At 42.1% G+C, this 24,908-nt stretch overlaps 1 protein-coding gene across 6 annotated transcripts in view; it reads left to right on the top strand.

Moving 5' to 3' along the window:
- The window catches only part of mcu (mitochondrial calcium uniporter), a 69,499-nt gene extending 45,859 nt beyond the window's left edge, over positions 1–23,640 (top strand). For all 6 annotated transcript variants that reach the window (XM_053333119.1, XM_053333121.1, XM_053333122.1 and 3 more), the window contains 7 exons: positions 19,191–19,254; positions 21,038–21,208; positions 21,561–21,665; positions 21,826–21,986; positions 22,679–22,882; positions 23,160–23,276; positions 23,459–23,640. In XM_053333119.1, the coding sequence (XP_053189094.1) occupies positions 19,191–19,254; positions 21,038–21,208; positions 21,561–21,665; positions 21,826–21,986; positions 22,679–22,882; positions 23,160–23,276; positions 23,459–23,539 (903 nt within the window). In that variant the 3' untranslated portion in view covers positions 23,540–23,640. The remainder of the gene's footprint in view (positions 1–19,190; positions 19,255–21,037; positions 21,209–21,560; positions 21,666–21,825; positions 21,987–22,678; positions 22,883–23,159; positions 23,277–23,458) is intronic.
- The last annotated feature ends 1,268 nt before the right edge of the window (positions 23,641–24,908 follow it).

The raw sequence follows: 24,908 nt of genomic DNA, 5'->3' as shown, positions 1-24,908 counted from the left end.
CAGATGGGAGCTGTGGCAATTTGGAGAAGTTGTGAAATGACTAGCTGACACATGAAGAGAGAAATCGAAAATGAGGAGGGGGAACAAGTTGTCGGTTCCTTAACGGAAACTGGAAACCAATTCATGCAATTTATATGACTTCATGTGTATTACAGTACGCGAGAATCAATTGCAGGGTGCATCGGTGGATGGATTGAAGATGAGATAGATGGAACAGGAAGGATTGCAGCTGATAGGCAGGGAGAAGGGGAATGGGAGTTTGTGGAGCTCTTGAGTGGGTCACACTTCCTGGCCGTGTCTTGAAATGTTCTACCTGAAGACACTGAATAGTAATAAAAAAATCAGATCAAATGTTAATTGCTTTCTTTGTTGGGTGATTTGGTCTGTAATGTACACTGACTCAGGTAATCAAACATGATCCAGTCTGGCGGGTGGGTGCAGCTTGAGAATAGGACGAGCCGCTTTGATTCACAAAGCTCAATGTAACGTGCTTGCATCAGTTGGTTACTGGATAACGGCCAGTTACAGAACATAATGGTTCCTGTTTTCACCAGGAAGCAGGTGTGTCATGAAGAGAGAGAGAAAAAAAAAGTTTGTGGCTCTGTTTAATTTAGACATCAAACTGCTCGGACAGATGAAAAAACACAGTTCCCTCCTCAAGACAAAAGGTTTCGTTCTGATGTGAGTTCCCTTTAGTTGTGTTTTTTTTGTGTGTGTGTGTGTGTGTGGATCTCTCTCTGTTAGTATTTGTACGTACATTCCTGTTTCAAGAGTTCGTGCCATACCGACCACTTACGCTGATTAATCACAAACTGTGTGGAACAGTGGGTCTAAACGTCTGGGTCATCTACCAGCCAGTAGAGGTCAAAGAGGGGATTTAGTTTGAATAGTGTCACAAAGTATTATCAGTCAACGCCCTTCTCTCAAAATCAGACTCATTTTTGAAGTCTCACATCTGTTGTTCTAGCTGTACTTAAGACTTACACTCCTCACTCGCCCTTTTGCCCTTTTGCACACAAACACACCTTTATAAGTCATTGACGTCATAGTTGCACAACACCTACACCTACACCTACACACACACACACACACACACTCCATAACCTGAGAGAGTTTTTCATCAGGGATTGGCCTAATCTTTCCTTTTTATTGTACAATAATGAACAATTAAGATTCATCTACAGACCTCTTTATTTGACTGTCTCCTCACTAGCAGTGTGGTGTCAAATGAACACCACAACTGAGAGCCTGTCCGTAAAGGTGTGTGTGTGTGTGTGCAGTTTACTTCAAAGCTTCAAGCAGGGGCTAATAATGGGCGCTGATAAACTACCGAAAGATTGATGGGACTTGCCTGCTTGTGCTTAAGGTCTCCTTTGATTGTTCTGTGCAGTCCCTCCCAGGGGACCACTGAGCTAAATCTGTAGTTTCAAGCAGTTTTTTTTTAATTTGAGTTATTTTGCTTCTCTTCATGGCTGGCAGGGTAAAGGGAAAGACCAGGAGAAATAAGTGAGGAAAGAACATAGTTGTAACATTTAACGTGACTGGGTTTGATACGTGTTTGCATTTGTATGTCTAAGTTTTACGACATCGCCGACTGCTGTTAACACACACGGATTATCTCGAGTTCACCTCCTGCAAACAGACATAATCCTCCATTCTACTTGAACATCTAGAAAGCACTAGACTTGTTCAGCGTGAATGAACTCAGCAGTAAATGATGGCGTTGGCAGACCACATTCATGTATAATTGTATGTTTTGAGTGCCACAAAGTGAGATGAAGACTCACAGCTGTTATCAGATTGGATATGTAAACTACTCTCTGTGTCATTGATGCTGGGTGAAGGAAGTACACTGGGAAAGTCTTGTATCATTGTGTTTATTGCCTTCAAATAAAATGGATTATTCCATCATGATGCACACATCAACAATACAGAATAGCTTACTAAGGCTTAAAACTACCTGTAAGTCAGAGATAACATCCCTGTGTCTAATTACATTATTGATCCATTTGTGTGTGTGTGTGTGTGTCTGTGTGTTTGTAACGTTCACAGATATTGCAGGGGTAAAATTGACATAAAATGAGATTTTGGTTCATATTGAGATGTTTATTTCTGTTTACTTTTTCAAACTGCAGGGTGACAGCAAATAAATGCATCCTGTGTATTGCTCAATATTGGCAAACAAACAAGTGAAATTGGAGAATCAAGCAGGCAGCTATGAAGATTATTGTGTAACAGTTTTGTGATCAGTGGTGGGAGACGTATTGAAGTATCCTTTACTGGTAAAATTACCAATACAACAATGTAAGAATTATGAATTATTAAGTAAAGGTAGTATTATCAGCTAGCAAGTATTGCAGTGAAAGTAGTGGTTTGGTCCCTCTGACTCATTATTATATGATCATTTATCATTATTAATATAGAAGCATCAGTGTATAAACAGCATGTTACTGTTGTAGCTGCTGGAGGTGGAGCTAGTTTGAACTATTTCATATACAGTTTAGTCAAGAGGTTCCTAACCTAGAAATTACAATATTTATTAATATTTATATTGATGTAGCAGCAAATGAAAATACTGAAAGTATAAGTGCAGTACTTGAGTAAATGTACTCATTTACTTTCCACCACTGTTTGTGGGTCCCAAATTAAATATCAACAGTTTAAAAAAGATAGTTGATTTATACTTTGGTTCATGAGTGTGTTTTGGGTAAAATAAATAAACTAATGCTTCTTCAGGAAATCATTTCATGAAACATCAGATTGTTTATTAGCATTCCTGATTTTGAACATCAGATTAAAACAGCTTTGTCTGCATGTGTGTCTAAACTGTGAACTGTGAACAGAAGCAAGCACATTTCTTTCTGGATGTCATTTGACATTTTTGCCAGAACAAATTCATTGATCTTCACACTTTAAACTTTCATTGATTTAAACAAGCTCTTAACTCCAAAAGTCATCATCGCTGTTAAAGTTGAGGATTTTGTCTTAAAGTCTTCCCTCAGATCCTCTAACACTGACATATTGTCAATATATGCTGTTCAGTAGGGATGAGGAACATTAGTTTCGATAAGAAATGTCATTTAAAAATGTATAGTCAGTATATTTGATACATGCACATCTAAAGTGAAAATGATACTGTAACACCACTTTCACTTCCTGTGCTTATGAGAGTTCACAAGTGTGACAGAGAAACAAACATGATGACGATGAGATACAGTGGAGATTACATTACAGGCAGGATATATTGATTAACACCATGTAGAGGAAGAAGAAGGGAGCAATCATGCTTAAACCACAAACTGGGGCAGGAAACAGCTGTTTAAAGGATGCAAGATTTGTATGAATTTATTAATGATGAAGGTGTGTCATTCATTTAAACACCAGAATGATGCAAAATGATATACGAACAATGCACTAAATTATTTACAAATACACAGATAGCACTAGAACAATGCTATAGTGTGACTTAATATTTCCAGTTTTCTCACTCATTTATTTACTTTCACTTTGCATTGGTTTTCACCTTTTTTCCCTTCCCTCTTTTTTTCTCTCTTAGATTTTGCAAATTGGCCAAGTTAGTAAATTCACATGATTTATAATTTAAATGTATTATATATTTTCAAGCAATCTAAACACATTTTTGTCTTCAAGAACATGTTCATTTACATCATAGCCTCTTCTAACCCTATCCATAAAACTTGATTGATTGATTTTTTTATTCCATTCTTATCTCCTCACTTGTTTTCAGTCTACTTAGTGTTATAATAAACCATGTACTCCTCACACAACTGCTACATTTTCAGCTTTTTCTTTAGCCTTCCTTCAGAGAAAAATCCTTGACTTATTCCCAATAATATTAATTTTTTGGCAACCTCAAATATATGAACTGGAAGCTGGTTATTTCCACAGCTTACAGTAAATGTGCCACTGTGACATAGCTATGCAGGCTGAATAGCTTTAAAATCATAATCACATTGTCATATTGTGGTATTTATGGTATTTATGGGGACTCCGCCTTACCTGGATTACTGTCTTAATCGCATATTCATATATGTATAAATGTAGACACTGTTGAGAGTGTGCAAAATGATGAGTCTGCACAGCTTTGGCCTTTGAATTTTATAAACAAAAAAAATGCTGACATCAACAGTTTTTGCTTTAGATAAATATTTTTTGTATTAAACTCAGTGATATGATGATATGGAGGCTTGGTAGTTATTCAAGAATGAGAAAAATGCACCAACAAACAGTTATGATTTAAAAGTTTAAAGGTGGATTATGGTCCATGCAAAGGACTTCCTTCTATCCACTTGACAGCAGTGATGAAGATGAGGTCATGTGTGGCAGTGTGCCATCAGGTGAAACTGTAGATCACTGCTTTCAGAAAGACTGTAATCACACTGAAGCTGTTAAACCTCTCATTTGTAGTAATAGTAACCCTTGGAGATTAACGTAGCGTACACATCATTAACATGTGTTAGACAAAAGGAAGACGTTTTCCTTCCAGCTAGCTGAATTGCTCGAGTTGTTTTAGAAGCAGCCATGGGAAGCAAGAGGAGCTGCAGTGGCGGGAGTGAGCACAATGGGGAGACTCGGGGTGCCCTTGCCTGAGCTCATCCGCCACCATCCGAGCTAGACAGAATCCTGCAGAGAGGGAGAGAATAATAGGGGGGAACAATATAGCAGTGGGAGGTCGAGCGATGGAGGAAGCTCTTGGGAAAGATGGAGAATCAAATCACATCCAAACTGGAAGGAATGAAGGAGGAAAGGCAGCACAATGAACCGCATACTGATGATGAGGATTAAGATATTGAGATTGGGAGCATGAGGACAGAGAGATATGGGGGCATAGTTTTTGTCAAAGTATTAGGGAGACTCACTAGCTCACTTCGATTTTGGGTCATGATGTCATTTAAACGGTAATGAAAGGGCAAAGATGAGAGGAAGAGCTAAAGGGGGAGATGAGAGGATGGGGACAATCTTTAACAAAGTCATCAGCTATGCAGTCTGATGTCAGTTGATGTCAGTTGGTGTTATTTAGACGCTGTACTACCATCGCCAATCCTCTCTGCCACCCCCTGCTGTGGTCTGTGAATCAGGGCGCCGTGTTTGTCACAACTCCCAGAACTGGTAGAGTAGCGGCATGTCACGTTGCATGCAGGCAGGCAGGAGTGTACGAGACCCTTTAAGATCTAAAAGCAGGGCTGCCTGGTTATTTGACTACTGTGACTTCCATTTCCTGAGCCCTGCAGGTAAGTAGAATGATGGACATTTCAGAGACGCTGGCCCACTTTCCACAAACTGGCCAAAGTTGGTGTGGGAGTGAGCTGCTCTCATATGAACCTGAGATGTATCTGTAAAAATAGGACTAGACTTACTGTCTTTCTAAGAATAGTATCTCTCTAAAAAGAATTCTTTAAATTCTCCTCCAACAAGTCAGAATGATTAAATTTTAACACTGACATGAATTTATTTAAACTGAGCCTGATCCAGACAGCTGTGTGACTTACTGCTAACTAAGATGTGAAGCCATTGTTGCCAGATGGGAAATATAAAAGTATCATATTTTAAGAAAAACGATTGTATTTGAGTCAAACTAAGAGAACAAATGGCTGTTAATGTGCAATTTCATTTGACACCACCTACAAATCTAGCCACAGTATTAGAAATAATTTTTAAAAATGCTGATGAGGTAGTATTTCAGGGCTCACTTAAATAAAAATGTGAAAGCATAGCTGATCAATAAACTAAAGGCTTTGATAATAAACTATAATAATGTGAGTTGTAGCCTGTTCAGCATCTACGTGGAAATGACATAACATGTTTTATCAGATAATGTTTAACATAGCTTAGTGTTGTGCAATCAGCAAATAGACTACTACGTGACCATAACGCCATCAGTCTGATGAGACTTTGAAAACTTTGCTATCAGATACTGGTGTTAATTCACGTGTTTTCACTTCAAGTTGAACTTCATGTGAAAGATTTGCATTTGCGTTTCAATATTTAACACCCCCAAGACTGGACTTAATTTAGCTAAGAATAGTAAGATTTCATGCATAAAATACATATTGACTATTATAATTTTGTTTAAATTGAATTGAAATTTATGAATTAATTAAATTTGGTTGCTTGGTGCTTTGAGCATTTCCCATAGTTTTACATCAGAGTAAATGAATTCTCCATATCCTTTATTTCTTGTGTCATTAAGGTTGTATACACTGTAACTGTTGGACATGTCTTGCTTGATTTGTCTCAAAATTTACAGCAGATGTTTTGAGGGGTAATTTAAAATAAAAGAATCTGAAGCGTGACTTTCTCAAGAGTTTTGTACAGGGATCAGTCTGTATTTAAGGATTAGGGTTTACATCAAGGCACTCTATGGTGTTTGCCAGATACCATAAAATGTATGATATTTATTTATGGCATAAATACTCTTTACTGCTACTGTGTGACACAGATCTGTAAATATTGATTTACTGTAGGGAAACTTTATGCTGCTTTGCTCTTGGCTGTAGATGCGAAACACTTTTTCCTCTTCATTTTCACACTAGCAGCTGCTGGTCCAGTTGTATTTATTACAAGGAGTGCTGGGTGTCACTACAGCTTGCTCTGTATGAGTCAGCTGTTATATGCAGCCTCCCCTCAGATACTTTAGCGACGTCTGGCCCAGTGTGTGTCAGAGTGGCATTCATTAGCCCAGTTCTAGCTTTGGCATGTCTGTATGCCATGTGTCCATGTGGACCACAGCCGCAAAATAAAAATGTGACAGACTGGCTGACGCAGCCTAGATGGCAGAGAGTTACAGTTTTGTGGATTCAGTTTTCAGGACTTTCTAGTCCTCTCCATGGACCATGCAGTGATGAGGCTTGACAGCTACTGCAGCAGATTGATGGCTGAACCGTGACCTCGGAGGAGCTTGCATTGATATTCCAGGCGACTTTAGAGGGCGCTTTCATGAACATTGTATTTTTACAGTCTACATCGTGTTTAAGGGATTGATGGCCAGAGGAAATAAGAATATTGTCAGAATTCCTCAAAAGGAGCATTCCCAGGCTCCGCTCCATAAATAACAGTTGCTGCTGCGGGAGGAATTTATAGTGGCCTGTGGGATGCTGAACACTGCCCCGAATATCACCTCACACACTCTCAGAAAACAGAGACTACAGCATCCAATCCCATTACAGCAGCAGCTGTGCATCAAGGAAACATTGTGAAGACGTGCACTTCGCCTGCTGCTTTTTGACCATTTACGGTAGCAACTCTCATGAATAACTAACAGTGGGTAGGTTTTTACAGCTACCACAGATCCCCTTATGGTTCTCAGATCCAGGGGGAGACTTGAATCGTTTTTCTCATATGAATAAGGCTTTCTTTAAGTCCCATGTGTTAATGTATTAACTTTTAAGACTGTGTATGAGTGTTAAATGTATTTAGCTGAAGTTTTAAAAAGAGGGAAAATAACAGTGTGTGATGTACTCACTGTATCAACTGATCCTGTATACTTCACTTCATCTTTGTCTCTAATAGCCAAACAATAATGCCAATTTCACCTCATTCCACTGTAAAGCTAGAAACAGCACCCCAGTTGAGACAAATAGCAATCTGACTGCCGTGTTATTTAAACTTGACATTTTCATTGGTGAGTTTCAGTGCATGTTTTCTCTCAGCTGACATTTAATTATTCAGTCCTTCAAGTGAACAAACCCAGTGAAAAGCTCAGTGCCTTTTGTACCTTTTTAAAACTATTAAGGACTTCAGATTAACTGGAAGTTACTTTAATAAATGCACATGGGAAGGTTGTAGCACAGTAAACTAAAATCTAGAGCTACAACTAGCTACAAATAACTAACTTTCATTATTGATTTACATGTGCATTAGATTCCTGATTTGATCACTTATATTATTAAAATACTCATATCATTCTCCTAAAGGAGAGGCTATGGAATTGTGAAAATGCAAAATATCGGCTGATCCGATATAGCCGATCAGATCAGCGTAAAGCCTATAATGCAGTGGTTCTCAAAGTGGGGTCCAGGGACTCCCAGGAGTCCCTGAAGGGGTTACAGGGTATATTTTCACTTTTAATTTATCCATAAAAACACAATGACTAAATGTATGACTGCTTTGGTCATGGATTACACGCACTTTCAGATGGGGATCCGTGATCTGATTTCCTTAAGTGAGAACCACTGTCCTAATGTACCTGATTTGTGACGTGGAGAACAAGATTAATTTCATCATTTACCGTTGAAAATGAGACGAGGTACAAAAGTTTGCCAAAACATAACTTGGGGGTCAGATTACGAAAGCGAGGCAGGAGATGAAGCAGCACAGAAAAAAAGTGGAGCATCTTACGCCCTTCAGCATCACAGATGAGAGATAAATTGGTGATGACCCAGTACTAATGCATGTACTCTGAACATGATATTTTATTCAGTGTGGGTTTTAATAAAAGTGATCATGAACTTTGAATCCTACAGGGAATGTTTTTGCCACAGGACTCCTGCGAAAAGTTGTGTTTTTACACTTCTTTAATGGACCCGTTTTCTTACACCTAGCAATCATGCCGGTTTAACAGAAAATCCTGAGGCCTAACTTGAATGTAAACCTCGACAGAATACTGCTACTTATCTGTTGCCTCAAGCAACTTCGGCGGGAAAAGTCAGCGCTGTGGCCACAGAGGACCACAGCGTCTTGTAGAGAACACACGTGAGGTACATTATTCCTCAATTTGGAACACAGTGCATTATCACCCACTGTAATTAATGCATTCAGAAACAATGGGAAATGTTGGAGTAAAATGTAGTTCTGCTCTCTAAGGCGTACTTGTAAAGAGAATAACTATAATGGTGGAAAGTATAGATGGATTGGAAGCTTCTCGGCACACTGATGATGGTGGGGAAGAAAGAAAGGGAGGATAATAAGAATGGAACAGTGCTTATTCAGCTGCATTGATTAGCCTGTGATGCGTGTGATGTGAAGGAGCTGCAGGGCTCTACCTTTTCACACTCTTGATGCTTAATCAGAGCTGGTACGATCACTGGGGGAAATCGGGGCCAGCGTAGAGTAACAGTGAAGTGTGTATGCATGTAGAAGGCTGGATTTGCTTTCAATCCTTATATGCGAGCTGTATCTCTGAATGTCAGCCAGGTGTGAGATATTTTCAAAGGAGGGAAAAAGTGATGAAGAGAGCAAGGAGAAGTCCCTTCATCACAGGCTGCAACAGCGCGCAGGGCTGAGTGTTGCGTGACCTGAACTGAAATTAACACTGACACAAGCAGCTAGTGCCATCTGGTGTATGAGCAATCAGAGAGGGGGGGTCATACTGTGCCTGCAGAATGACCACACACATTTACTGTATGTGCACATTATGCATGCAAACACCATTTTCAATTTCTGCACCCCGGCGCCTTCATCTCCAAAGTGACCTGGCGGAAGTTGGTAAAATGCAGATGGCGCTTCTCAGCTGGGTTGAATTCTTCAAAGAGCAGCACTGCGAAGCACAATGGCTGAGCGCCGGCTGTCTTCTAAGCAGAGACCTGAAAGCCTGTGCTGCTGTTTAATAATGCATCAGGTTCCACTGCTGCTGGTCACAGGCAAGGTTGGATGGTTGGGGGTGGGGGGAGTAGTGGTATCAGGGGTGGTGTGTGGGTATGACAATCCATGTGGCCTCTCTGAAGTAGCTCACATGCCACAGAAGAGGATTCATTCACAGCTGAGATCTTATCCCGTGAGCAGGCCATGAGTTGGCATTAATTAATCAAAGCGTATCCAGGGTCTGAAAGGCAATTTATTGAAATGGAACCAAAGATTAAGCCGGAATTATTTATAGCGTGCTGTAACTGGTGTGGGGTTTGGATGTTTGAAATAGCCTAATCAGGGGAAGGTTGTTTTCACTATCAACTCTGCATTGCAGTGGAGAGATCAGATTGGTACAGGCTTTTGTTGGGCGTGCTGTGCTTTGTCACGGTTTCCCTCTCAGTATGGGAGCGGGGATTGCTTATTACTGTTGCGTTCGTGAATGTGACTGCAGATTTCATATCTGTTAATGGCTTTTTACCAGGCGAGGAACACCGCCGAAGAGAAAAGGCAGCATTTTTTCTTCGTTACATAAGCTTGTCAGTGCTGAGGCCTGAAAAAAAAAGAACAGAGTGATTACTGTCACACTGCACTCAAATCCACTTTCTTCTATGGCAATTGCTGAGTGCCCGCCCTTAACTGAGGTGTATGTGTGCCATTTCTGAGGGCGGGACAGAGAATGTGGGGTTCCTTCATGCAAGGGATTGTGAATGCTTCGGAAACAGGCGCAGCTGTGCTTTTCAACTTGTTAACCCCGCAGTCGGGAGGTGTGAGCTACGAGGAGCTGAGTGGACAGGACCTCGCCCCCAGAGTTGGATAGGAAGAGGAGGTGACATGCAGCGTAGCAGTGAGGCAGAAAACTGGACACATCAGCTGTCCTGCAATATGACCTTTACATACTAGCTGTATAATTCATAAAGTATGAGACGGACATTGTTTTGTCCCATGCAAGACTTTTTGCTTTAGTTTGACAGAATTTAGGAAGTTTATTGATTAGCCAATCAACAGGATATAATAAACAATATTCATAATCAATTAATTGTAAGTTATCAAGCAACACCTTCAAACATTTGCAGCTTCTCAAATGTACAGATTTGCTTCTTTTTCTGTTTCATTTAATTTCAAAGCCATTTGAAGATAACAGCCTGGGATTTGGGAAATGGGAATTTATCATTTTTCCCCTAAATTTCTAGCATTAATATTAAATTGCTGGAGTACCTTCAGCCACAGTTTGATCTTTTGGTTACCACTATGGTTTAGAACCTATAGTTAACCTATACTGAGGCCTAAACTAATTAGTTTTAAATCAAACAAATGCCTCTTTTAATATAATTTAGCTGATTTGTTGGAGAAAATAAAAAAAATACTGCCTACGTAAGGAATTTCGAGCAAAAAGGGGTTTTTAAAGTGTCAGCAGTCTCTTAATGTGCTATAAAAGAGTAATAAAGCCAGAAACCCTAGGACACTGAAAAACTGTGGATATCACACACACACACACACACACACACACACACACACACACACACACACACACACACACACACACACACACACACACACACACATTCCTTCCAGCAGTTGAGGAGATAGTAGATTTCTAATTTAATAGCTCATAAAGCTCACTTGCCCTTTTTTTTTAATAATCCACATGGAAATAGTCCTCAAAAGTTGAGTCAGCTGGGTGTCACAGCTGATTGTCGTTGATATACTGTGATATGATGGTGTTCCTCTGAATTTAATTATATCCTCATTAACATCAGCTCAACATTGCTCAAAGAGTGCATAATGGGAAATGGAGATAGAGGATGCACCTGACACCAGGAACTCGGTTAATGGAAGAAGTTTTTTGGGGACGTCTCTTGGTTCGGGGCAGGATGTGCTCACCGGCTTCATATTGATCCATCTTGGTGTATGCTGTTGTTTTACATACACTGGCCTCCTACTGACCCCACCTTGATTGTGCTTCCTCTCCTGGCTTTGTCTGTCATGGTAGCATGATTGAGCGCGGCGCCTCTCCTTGACCCTAGACTTTATCAAACGACTGGGCCAATGGGAAATTGATCCCAGCGCCTTTGACTGTAAATCTGTCCTCACAGTTTGATGTCAACCAGTGAAAGGAAGAGTAGAAGTAAAAAGGGTTTAATCATATTAAAAAGATCATCTAAATGTGTTTGTGCAGCGATGCCTAGAAGGACTATGTGCTCTATTGACATGCATGAGGTGCATACGGACCTCTGTATGCATGAACGATTTCATGAGTGACTTTGTGTGGCTGCCCATGTTATCTGGTCCACAGCCATGGCCCAGGACAGCATATTACCACATAGATGGATGTAGTCATTGTGGAGATAAATGATAGAGGTTTCCACACCCCCAGAAGGGCACTGTGAAATGGGAATTATGTCAGTGACATTATTCCTCAGTACTGGTGTCTGTTACCAGCACACACTCAGACATGCTTTTGCTCTACATCCAGATTTTCCCTGCGGTGTGTCTGGGGATAAAAGGATGTGTTCTGAGGAGGAAGAGATTTTTAAATTGCTGTGTCATTTTGTGTTCAGATCCAGCTGTACTAACAAAAAAGGTGGGGGTAGGAAGTAACAGTCCATACATGTGTGTTATATATGCAACCACAGTGTGAGTTAGACACGAGACGTTATACAATTCACTGACTCCTCCAGATTTCTGTCACTTGCACGGAAATCCCTGAAATAACACTGTTATTTCTGTGGCTGAACAAGCTTGGCAGTAGTTTCCATCCACTCTCAAAGCAGCTCTGCTAACAGTTGATGAATCTGTGTGACTGTGCCGGAGGAGGAGGAGGCAAATCAATCTTGCAAATTTCTCCACAACATACATAATTTGGACTGAAATGAGAACAAGAATGTCATTATGTATGCTGGAATTCACAACACAGCACAGGGCAACGGTTACACACAGGCAAGATATTGATAGTATACAGAGCTGCAGCGGTTTCACTCTCAAAGGTTACATGTTGAATTCCTCCTCAGGTGTTTTGTTTTTGTTTCTCTCCCTGAAAACTGGCCCATCTGTGTGTGAAATTGTTCCAGCTGTACTGTATGAGTATGATTAATTTTTTGCTTCTGATCAATATCATGCCTCTCGCAGGTGTTACTATGCCATGTGGAGAGCAGGGAAGGACTCGCAGTCTGTGCAGCTAGCAAGAAGTCATATATTTCCCCTTAGTGTATCAAATTTATTTTCATCTCCCACAGTTCATATAATCTACTTGGTCCCTGCTTACCTTATGCTTAAGGGACTGAAAGTGAGATTAGTTATTGAGGACTGTGTTTGAAGGGAAATGCACACATGCACACATGGGGGTCTGATGAAATGCAGCGGAAGTTAAAGCGCAGTGCAGATGAGAATTGAGAGAAGATCAAACCAGCGCATCAGGATTCAGCGGGAGTAAAATAAGAGATGGAGGAGGGGGGTGAAAGAGAGGGGCAACCCCCCTTTCTAGACAAGGGATTCCTTTACTGCAGTGATCAGCAGCCCCCCCACCTCCCTCCCTCCCCTCCTCCTCCTCCTCCTCCTCCTCTTCCTCCTCCTCCTCCTCTTCCTCCTCCTCCCTCCACTCCTCCCCAGCAAGTCTACAGCACCTCTCCTTCCTTCCTTCTGCTTTTCCTCACACTCGTGGTTTCTCTTTTCCTCCCTTTGTCTTCCTTTCCTGTTTCCTTTCATCTCACTCCTCCTTTGTTTCTTCCCAGCCGCCATCTCTCTGCTTCATTTGACCACACACACACACACACACACACACACACACACACACACACACACACTCACACACTCTACAGTCACGTTTCAGCAGGGAGGGATTGTCTGCTGCACTGTACAGTATATGCAGCACATGGTTAGGAACGCAAGCGCACTCGTGACTCACACCGCTTTACTCCAGCCTTCATTTATCTCTATCACTCCCTTGCTGCTCCTCCATTTATCCTTGCATTCTTCTCCTCCTCCTCCTCCATCCCTCCACACCTCTTTCACTTCTCCGGCTCATCTGTCCATCTCCCCATCCGTACTCGCCGTTTCTTTCTTTCTCCCACTCTCTTAGTCGTATGACATTGATTCCAAGGTTGCTGTGCTATTGACTGCTGCTATGCTATGCTGCTAAATATTTCAGGCAGTGTTTCAGTGGCTGTGTGCCGAGGGAGGGGAAGGAGGGGGTCTTCAGTCAGCTGCTCTCCAACTACTGCTGACAAACAGGCTGGTGAACAGACGGGTGGACACACACATAACGCACGCACACACCACCTGCAAACACACAGAGGTGCATTCACACGTGCATGTCAGTCCACAGATGGATGGATACACACACTAGAAGCATATTTGCATATGTTTGTGATGCCGCCCAGTCTCAGGGTGCGTGGGTCCATGCTGGTGATGCTGTGGGTATCTCTGTGAAATCTTTCCTCTTTGGCTTCCAGCAGCTGAAGTTAATGAATGAGCAAACAGAGCTGGACTGCTCTTCCCAGACTGTGCAGTTATTCCAGACCAGCCAAACGCCCTTCAGAGCATGACATCTGATCAGCCTAATCACTGTTTGGACTCCGCTTGGTATCATTGGATGATAATCAGTATAGGACACACAAACACACTTCTCTCCATGCCTCATTCATCATTCACTCTTTTATGGCCTGTCAGTGTCACTGCTACAGTGGTTCTTGAAGTGTTTTCAGACTTCTTTTACCATCTGCTCTGATTGAAAGATACCAAACAAAGTTTTCAAGTTGACGTAATGTTAAGGGTGATTTCCATTTCTTTATTTGATTATAAAGCAAGACTTTATGAATACTGTGAAAGCATCCAATCACTCAGTCCATGGAGTAATGAACACATTCCGATAGATTGATAGATTGATTGATAGAGAGATAGATTGATAGATTGATTGATAGAGAGATAGATTGATAGATTGATATATTGATAGATAGATAGATTGATTGATTGATTGATTGATTGATTGATTGATTGATTGATTTTATTCATCCCCATAGGGGAAATTCATGCATCCAATAGCTCAAACATATACACAAATAAACATATATACATGAATAAATACAAACTAATAAAATATGCAAAAAAAACCTAAAAGTTATAAAATGAAGCAAAAATATATAAGAAATTAATATTAAAAGGAAGAAGGACTATACAGAATTATTGCAGTGCCGTTACTATCTTATGATGTTATCATTGTAAAGTCTGATGGCTACAGGCTTTTTTGGGGTGGGCTGACCATGATTCATGTTACTTGCTTAATTTATGTGCACTTTTGTCCTTTCAGCAACAGTGTGAGAGTCTCCACTGCGTATTGCTGTCATCTATGGTCAAACTAGTTTCTCTCCTCCTCTGCGTTTCTCTGAGGGTGGAGCTCACACACAGACATGGAGCAGAGGAGAGGAGAGACAAGTCACAGAAAAAACACTGTTGTTGGATGTTAGGAAGCACATTTACCATTGCACAGCCTTCCAAAGGTTAGATACAACAATATCCTCAGCAGTGGATATTACAAGTTACTGATGAGTTTTACCTAGCTACAGTGGGCTACCATCTGTCCCAGTGTCATCCAGAAAACAGCCTATCAGAAGAGAGGGGGCATTGAGCAGCCACCAAACAGTCCAACTCAGGCTGAGAGAGACACAGGGGCTGCTACCATGGCTTCTACAGCTGTGACTAGATGTGTTTTGACCATTAAATAAAATATAGAACAGGAAAAGAGGCATGATATGACCACTTTCTCTTGGTTGGAGCTAGATGCAACACCAGAATAATAAACACTTAGTAAAGCCTGTGTCTGTATGCTCCATGAGCCTCTGAACGACTTGGACAGTCAGTGTTGCATTGCAGATGCCTGGTCGCTCTACAGTGGCAGCAATCGAGATCCTGAGCAGACCACATGCTGGTTAGCACCTCTTGGGTAATTCATGCCGGTCATGTTCTGCTTATTGACACGTTCTCAACAGTTTTCAGGGTTTGGAGTGTTAAGTGGCGGCTAACTGTCCCTCATCACCATCTTTACTTGTTGTCTTGTGCCAACTGTCTGACTGTTTCATTCAAAACTGTGAAAATGCGATTGACAGTCACAGTCCCTAATTGACAATTGAGACATTTAATCAGCAGCTGTTAACTGTTTGTCTCTGTAACTCAGTTTGATGCTGTGGTTATAGGTAGTCCCACTGCTGGGTCCTTTCTAACTTTCACATCTACAAACTCTAGATTAGTGAAAAAGGTGACAAGAATCTTGCTCAGTCATGCCTCATTGTGTTAAGCAGCACTTGTGCATGGCTGGCAGTTAAAGTCTCTCCTTCACTCTCACTCCCTCAGAGCTACTTGCTGTCTCAGAGCTTTGTCCTTGGTGCCCACTGATGTCATGTTTTGGCGCATCCTCTTGTCCATTGGCCCAAACTTAATGTCTTCTCTTTTGAATGTTTCCACTGCTGTCTGCTTCTGGGTCAGCAAAGGTGTGTTCAACAGATTGGATTGTACTCAGTGTGGAATTGTTTAACACTTTAATGTTAATGTTCTTTATAATAACCGTCAGAGGCTTTGATGACTTCATGCCACACCCTCCTGACTGTCTTTGGCTTGCTGTGTTATTCCTAGAAGAGAACATTTGTATACAGAACAAACACCTCTTCATAGGATTCAGGCCAACTTTGACACACCCTCCATGTATACCAGTTCATTTAAAATAACTATGCACTGAGTCACTCTTCCTGAGGTTACAGTGACAAGATAGAATATGTCTCTGGGCCTTTTCATTCACACTGATCAGCGTAGAGTTGTTCCAATTCTTTCTTGTAGAGGGCCTTGTCTTCTTCATTCATGAACCTGAAGTAGAGGACTTTGTAGGTAGGAAGCATTATTTTAATGCTGATGCCATAACATATTTGTCTCAGATCACGGGTTTCATTGCATACATTATTTAATCAGAGAGATAATGAAGAGGTCAACCAAGATATTTCACTAATTTTGTATGTCTTTATGAATAAAAGAAATATATACAGATACTGTCTGATGTTTTTAGATTGCTGCAATACTTAAATAATGGAATCCTGAAGAGCAAGTTATCTCAGTTGATCCAGTTTGTCTACTTATTAAAATACTGAGGAAAGAGACATTGTGTGCTGGACTCTCCTCCACTTTAAGTTCTACTTACATGTCACCCCTGAATCCATCTGTGCTATATGTATAGCGCTGTCCTCCTTAAGCTCTCATTCTGAAAAAAAGTACTCAAAACTTTTACTCGAGTAAAATTACGACAAGTCCTGCATTGAAAATGTTCCTCCTCCTCCTCCTCCTCCTCCTCCTCCTCCTCCTCCTCATTTTATTAATCTCATACAGACAGGAGACTGTAAGATGTTTTCAAATTAATTCATTAATGCAGTAAACTTTTTTAAATGAAAAGACTGCAACCATTTATTTTATATGCCAATTATATTTCCTAATGTATTTCTTTGGATAAAGGACAGCAGTTAGTGGTTTGGCACACAGTGTACTGGAGTACTCATGAGATTCCCAAAGATTCCCACCCCTAATATATTATGTTGTATTATTGCATTATGATGATCGGTGCATTAATGTGTTCATATGGAGCTCATTTTCATTTATTTAAATACATTACTTTACATACTGCTGACTAGCTTGTGAGTTCCACCCTTGGGGAACAATAAGGCCTTATTGATATATTAATATCATAATTTGTATTTTGTATTATTGGAATCTGCAATGTAACTATTAACTAAAGCTGTCAGATAAATTACTGGACAAAATGTATGAAGGTAGCTAATGCTAGCAAGTTTAATTAATATTACACAATTACAAGAAGTTGGCTATAAATGCTCAATGAGTGCCGATTGGCCCACAGTAAACGTTCAGACAGTTCAAGGTTATAGCAAAGGTGACAGAATTTGAACTTTGTGCATTTGTATAACATTTTTTTTTTTTAACACTAACTGGCTTTGACAAACCTTACCTGAGTAAACAAAATAAACCACAAAAAGATGTGGAAGTACAAGAGAAACCTGAAACAGAACTGTGAAGCATGAGCCACTACAGTATATTCCCCATGTCTCAGGCTGGCGTCACTGGGACCTCTGTGCAGGTGCTCAGAGGAAAAAAACTTTGTCTTCTGAGCACCTGTGCTTCCTCTGTTGTTGCTCTGGTTCACAGAGTTAGTCTGGATATCACCTGCTGAGCAATGATAACATCTGGTCTAGTGTACGCTGCCCAGCACAGAGATGCTGTGACGTGTAGACGGTTAACCACAGTGCACACTTGATTTCAGCTCAGTGCTACAGATTTAGAGCACATCTAGTTACAGTGGTGGCCTATCTTTTCTGTCCATAATTGTCAGTGTACAGTCATAGATGAGAAGTTGCAATAGCTTTGTGGTTTTGCTCAGTTTGTTTCAGTTAGTGTGTGCACAGCATAATTCTGGTCTCTACACTTCTGCACAGAGTGAATGCAACACAGTCGGATTGATTTGAAGGCTTATGCAGTCAGTGTGAAAGAGACGCTGTTCTTCAAGAAATCAATGGGTTAATGAACATGTTACTGAGAGCCTGTTTCAGAGGCAACATCCTTCATTCATATGAGCACCCACTTTATACAGCATTAGAGTGTGACATATTGGGTGATTCCATCCAGCAGTTATTAAATATTAGGCCTGGTTGGCATAGAAACAGCCCTCTTTTTTTCTCTTTTTTGATGCTGTAGAGGCATCTTTTGTTCGTGTGTGTGTGCAGAACTAAAACTTAAATCAGTAAAGTTGTGTTTTTACCCCCTGGCAAATTTTTTGTGCTTGATTTCCGATGCCTCATCCTCTCCCCCCTTCGCTCTGTTTAAGTGTGAGTAGATCAGACAGCCCCGTCTTATGCCTTAAAAGGCTCGATCGCAGCTCAGCCGAAAACGTGACGAGCTCTGTAATTTGAAACATGTGCAGCATATACGGACGCTCCTACTCTGCTGTGCTAAGAGTATTCAGTAGCAACACAGAAGATGAGGGTTTCCCCAAGCTCTGCTCCTCTCCTCGTCTTCATCCCCTCCCTCCTTCCCTCCCTCTCTCCCTGCCTCACTCCTTCCCTCCAGTCTCCTCCCCTCCCTCCAGTGACACAAGTGGAGAATACTTGCTGAACCGCGCTGTTGTTATTCAGGCTGCATTTGGCTGCCTTCCTTCTGTGTCTCCCACTGTGGTGTTTTTCTCCAAGTGGTGGTTTCTTTGTAAATGCTGAATTCAGACAGGACGTGACAGTTTGTATGTGTGCGCGTGTGTGTCTGTGTTTTCTTTGTTTCATGCATAAGCCCATTATAAAATATTTCCATGACTGGGAAGTTGCAGTTAGATCTATTAATCTGCTCCTCTTGGGTGTGGCTCCAGTCTGCATATAGAAACATGTCTGGAAACTGAGACAGAGGAAGCCATTTTGTAACATAATACCCGACCAGTTTCATATGTAAACAATTAGACGAGTTAAAGGCACAAATCACGGTGGTGTCATGTTGCGCTCAAGATTAGTGTGTCCGTGTTAGATGAGAGAAAGCAAGTGAAATAACCAATTTGTTGCACTTTCTCTTCCTGTCTGCAGGTTTGGAGGGGCGCCCCCTCTTGGCATGGCCAGAGACTTATGTGTACCTCCACTACTCCAGAAGGTAAGTGCTCACTACCTCTCAGTTCATTCACCCGGCTAATAACAGGCGCTGGGCTCGTACCGTAGCCCTTTATGACTGTCCATATGTGCCGCAGCAGCACTGAGGTGTAACTCATCCAGAAGCTTGGGTTTCCCTCTTTAGAGTACAACCCCAAATCCAGCTAATACCCCAGTCCGAGAGACATTAGTCCTGTGCAAGAGAGGAATTCTGCATCGATCAGACAGCAGAGACTCATTAAGAGTTAACAGCCAGTAGAAATTAATATGGAATATGCAGGTGTGGTTCTGTGTGTGTGTGTGTGTGGGGGGGGGGGGGGTTAGAAGAAGGCAGCAGCATTGCAGAAAATGCTGATTTGATTTTAAAGTGAGCTTTAATGGCTGTGGGATTGGAGCAGAGATAGGCACAGGACCGTCCTGCCTTCAGCGATATGTCTGTGATGACAGGATAGTGGAGGACAAAGGGAACAGGTGCAGGCACACAACAGCCCAGACACTCTGGGCTAGGTTTCAAATTGTCACTGTATTAGGAGAAATGGGTGAAAATGAAGTGCCTGTGCCGCTGTGGTTTTTGAAAATGATGAAGACACTGTTGAAACTGTGCCCTACTGGCACTGCCTGTGCTAGCAGGTGATGTTTCTCTTGTTGGTGCGGGCCCAAGCAGAGATCTGCTGATTCACTGCAGTGGTCCTGGGGAGGAGGTAGAGGTTTTTGGGTGCAGCAGCAGGTTGGATAACCTCCGCTGTGGGCTCACCGCTTTGTCATTAGGGGCCACTCATGATAATGGTATAAGCTGTGCAGGCTCATTATAACCAGAGGTTGGTTACGGACTAATAGGTCTACATTACAGATTATCATTATTATGCCCAAAAAAAGCTGAAGTGTTACTGAACAGAACAGTGGCTCAACTGTTGGCAAATGGCAATTTTTATAGTTTTGCTACAGCAACAAGCGCTAAACACATTTATCACCATACAGTATAAACCTGAGAGTGTTGGGAGTAGATTCTGTTCATTTCATGTGTTCTATTTTTCTTCCATGTCAAACCTTTCAAGAATTAGATAAATTGTGTTGTGTTCCTGAAGGTATTTGTGATTGTCAGTCCTATCACACGAGCATCATTTAGAGGTGTTTTTTAGCCTTTCTATGGGAATAAGAAATATCAATATTTGGCATCAACAAATCGACATCACAGTTCCATGAGGGAAAGGTTAGTATCTACGGTATTGATCCTCAGGATCTGACAGTCCAAAGAGGGCCAATTTTTGACAAATAACACTTGGAGTATTTCGATATCTACCTGCTTTCCAGCATGTGTGTAGCATGCTGATCAATGAGACTTAGTCATGTGTTGCGTTTAATGTGAACAGTCCAGTTCAGGGCTGCTGCTTGCTGTTAAACACCTCCATCAGGTGATGCTGCTGCTGCACTGCCCCCTGCTGGGTCTCTAACCACACTCCTGGAAATTCAAATGAATGCCCTATTTTTGAAAAATTAAGGTACCCTTTGAAAATTAGCAACACTGAAATAGCAGACTCTGCAGGTTTTGTGGTGTTGTTGCAGATAATGATTGGGTCAGTGCCATCCAAGCAAACTGCTCAAGTTAAAAGTGTTAATGTGCCAAACATGATTACTGATAACCTCAGTTACTTGACTCAGAGGGAGTACAGTACACAAAAGCTCTTTGCATGATTCATCCAAGACCTTAGCTTAGGGTGTCATTTCACATTTTCTGCTTTTGTGACATTTTGTCATGATTCCCGTTTTCTTGCCTGCAACCCCCTCAGAGGTGACAGTGGTGTATCAGAACGGGCTGCCAGTGATCTCAGTCAGTTTGCCGTCCAGGCGAGAGCGCTGTCAGTTCACCCTCAAGCCTCTCAGTGACTGTGTGGGAGTTTTCCTGCAACAGCTCCAGGCGGAGGACAGAGGCATCGACCGGGTAGCCATCTACTCCACAGGTATGCTCACAACACAAGCACATCTCCATTTACCCCATCAGGTTACACATATAAATGCCCTTACGTGCTTTCAAGTGTATTTTGTTAAGTGTTCCTGCTGCTGCAGTTCAGGACTAGAATTTATCACTGCTGCATTTTCCATGAAATATTTTTACGGCCCTCACCCCTCTCAGTGGCTTCATTAACAACTGATCTAATCTTAGTGTGTAGTGCATCAGCATCCCTCTCTCTTGGTGATCAGGACAGAAACAAGCTCTATTAGTAAGAGAGGTGAAGGGTGTATGAAGTGGCCACCCATCAGCGCTGCATTCCTATTAACACCTCCCTTTTGTCCCCATTTGTCTCTCTCCAGATGGAGCGAGGGTTGCCTCCTCCACAGGTATAGACATCCTGCTGCTGGATGACTTCAAGCTTGTCATCAATGACACCACACACCTCGTGCGGCCACCAAGGAGAGGTGAGGACTTGCAAAGAAAAAGCGGAGTCTGCACTGTCTACTCTTGAGTCGCTCCCTCACTGTCAGGGTCGCTACCAATAAGAGGAAAGACTGCTTTGTTGATAGAAGTTCATATTGAAGTCAGTTTGCATTTCTTTGTGTGTGTGTGTGTGTGCCTCAGACCTGCTGCCTCATGAGGAGGGGGAGAGGCTGAATGATGTCAAGTTTCTGGTGCAGCAGCTATACACCACCCTGCGCATCGAGGAGCACCAACTCGGCAAAGAACGTGAGCTAATTGGACGACTGGAGGACCTCAACTCTCAACTCCGCCCCCTAGAGAAGGTCTGACTTCCTTAACATGGTCAACAATTTGGATTTTCTAGTTGCTGGTGACTGCTCTTTAGACACTCCAGACTCCTATAGTAGTTATGATGTGTTAATTAATTAGCTTTAGAGGTGTTTGTAGGTGGGTCTTAGTACTTTTGGACAGAATCATGCAATCTGTTTCCCCCTGTTTCCAGTCTTTATGCTAAGCTAAACTGATGTGACCGTGACTTCAATCTTCTCATCTGACTCTCAGCAACAAAGCAAATTAGTCTACTCCCCAGAATGTCAAACTGCTCCTTTAAATTCAGAAGTCACATGCTCTTGAATACTTCACAGGTACTTATAGTCACTTATAGTTTTTAGGCTTGGTTATAATCGTCTTATCCACAGATAATTATTTAATCATAGCATTAGTTCAAGATGTCTGGCCTTGTTTCCCCCCATATATTAAAAATAACATAGTAAAGAAGATCTGACCAGTGGAGCTATCATGGTTATAACTGAGGGCTTAACAAGTAGAATATGAGAGATTACAGCAGGACAGCTAATCTTGTATTAAGTCTTAATCAGCAACTGGTGCTTAGTGTTTTTGTGCTGAATATCCATAATGTCATTTTGGGGGAATTATTGCGCTTGTTTTCCATGAGATTTTTTAAACACTGATTTCTGTTGTATGTGTGACTGTTTTCCTCTTGCTTTGTGTGTAGGTGAGGGAGGAGTTGAGTAAGAAGGCAGAGCGGCGTACCACCTGGGTGCTGTGGGGCGGCATGGCGTACATGGCCACCCAGTTTGGCATTCTGGCCAGACTGACCTGGTGGGAGTACTCCTGGGATATCATGGAGCCCGTCACTTACTTCATCACCTACGGCACTGCAATGGCCATGTATGCCTACTTTGTACTCACACGCCAGGTAAGACAAAAGGAAATGCAAAACATGTGCATATTTTATATTATGACACTCTCAGTTACTTCCTGCACTAAATCTTCATATTTTCTTAGCTATTTAAAAAGTTTGATCTGGTGATAAATGACAAAGTTTTAACTCCAGGGACAGGGAGTTCCATTTGATATTGGATTTCTCCATAGTGTGCTCTAGTCCAAGAACAAGAAATCAGAATATGGAGGACATCTTGATAAACTGGTTCCTCTTACAATGTGCTCTGTCTGTGTGTCTTCATAACCTGCAGGAGTACATTTACCCCGACGCTAGAGACAGACAGTATCTGCTGTTCTTCCACAAGGGGGTGAAAAGGACACGCTTCGACATTGAGAAGTACAACAAGCTGAAGGATGATATCGCTGAGGTACGGTCGCTTGATGAAATCTGGATGTTTTGTTATGTAAAATGCTGAAGCCACAGTGTAGATTGACACATTTCATAGTTTTGGCTTTGTAACCACTGTACATAGACCTACTTTCATACCAAACACATGTCACATTTGTCTCTCTCTGTCTCTCTCTTTCTCTCTCCGTCGATACTCTCCAGGTGGAGTTGGATCTGAAGCGTCTTCGGGACCCACTCCAGCTCCAGCTCCCAGTTCAGCAGTTCACCGCCGATAAAAATTGATGGGAAGAATGACTCTCTCCTCTCTCAGCTCCTACAAAGCCCCCCCCCCACCTCCCTCTTTCCCATCCCCTATATCCCCTCCCTCCATCCAACACCCCGCCCCTCCCAATATCAAACCCTCCTTCCTCCCCATCCCTCCCACACCCAATAAGCCCATCCCCTTCTTGACTGTGGGAGTTAGTTTTTTTCCCCTTTTTTTTCCTTTTTCTTTTTCTTTTTTTCTTTTTACTTTCCTCTTAAAAAAACTCCAGCTGGAATTGCAAGTGAAAACCGCTAAAACACAAAGGATGGGAATACCGGGAACAGAAAAACTCTCACAGCCTGAAGGATGGTGAGGATGATGAAAAGGACGACGACGATGATGATGATGATGATGATGGAATTAAACTGGGCACAAGGGAAATGCCTCAAGTCTCCAGAGGGACAGCCTGCAGGGAACTCCAGGGTGGGCGCCTCTTCTCGTGACAAGCCAGGACAGAGGACACTCAGAGGGACAGCCATTGTTGGGTGTGTGCGTGTCTGTGTATGTGTGTGTGTGTGTGTGTGTGTGGGGAGGACTTTCAGGTTACACTGGGACACCGACCCTGGCCATTCTGGGGGTCGACACAGCAGTGTACAGCAGTCCTGCATCTCCTTGCAGTCAAACTGTCGACACACACACTTGGCTGGGGCAGGCTCTAGGAAGAGTCTCTATCCCACACATTAAAGTTTACATGGAAGTCCTCGCCCCACCTGCTGCGACATGCCACAGCTGGGGCTGACTGCAGTCGCACCATCAGGGAGACTTTCGTCTTCCTGCGGCTGAACACTGCTGCCTCTCCCTGTCTGGGCGACTCCTCCTCCAGGCGATAGACAGCTGTCCTTCCCCATGTGACCTTTGTCAGGAGCCTGTCTCGACTCGCAGGATGCAGGGAAGATGACGGGCAGCGCACCTCGTTTCCTCTTCCTGTTGATATCCTGTAGCGGCCCGGTCTCGCAAGTATGAGAGTACTACCGACAACAACATCACTGTGTGTTCTTTTATTCCAAAAAAATATTTTGGCACTTTTTATTTTAAAAGCCATAGTATATTTGTTATGAAAAGAATATAAATATAAATATATATATGTATACAATCAAATAAACAGATGACCAGAGGCTAGTTTCATTCAGTGGGGGGAGGAGCTCTCTTACAAATGTCATTTCATCTGCAATTCATTTACATCTGAAGATCAACCACCATGAAGCACCCCCCTCTAACAGTCCAGTGCACACATACAAAAAACATTATAGGCATTTACTACCTTGAAGTAACAATTTCATATCTGTGATGATAAATAACTACGTCCAGGTTGGGCGTAAGGCTCCTGCGCATGCCCACCAGACAGGG

The sequence above is a fragment of the Scomber japonicus genome, chromosome 14, assembly GCF_027409825.1.
Source record: "Scomber japonicus isolate fScoJap1 chromosome 14, fScoJap1.pri, whole genome shotgun sequence".
NCBI classification, from domain to species: domain Eukaryota; kingdom Metazoa; phylum Chordata; class Actinopteri; order Scombriformes; family Scombridae; genus Scomber; species Scomber japonicus.
Note: the sequence above shows the minus strand (reverse complement) of the source record. Positions and strands in the feature narration are given on the sequence as shown.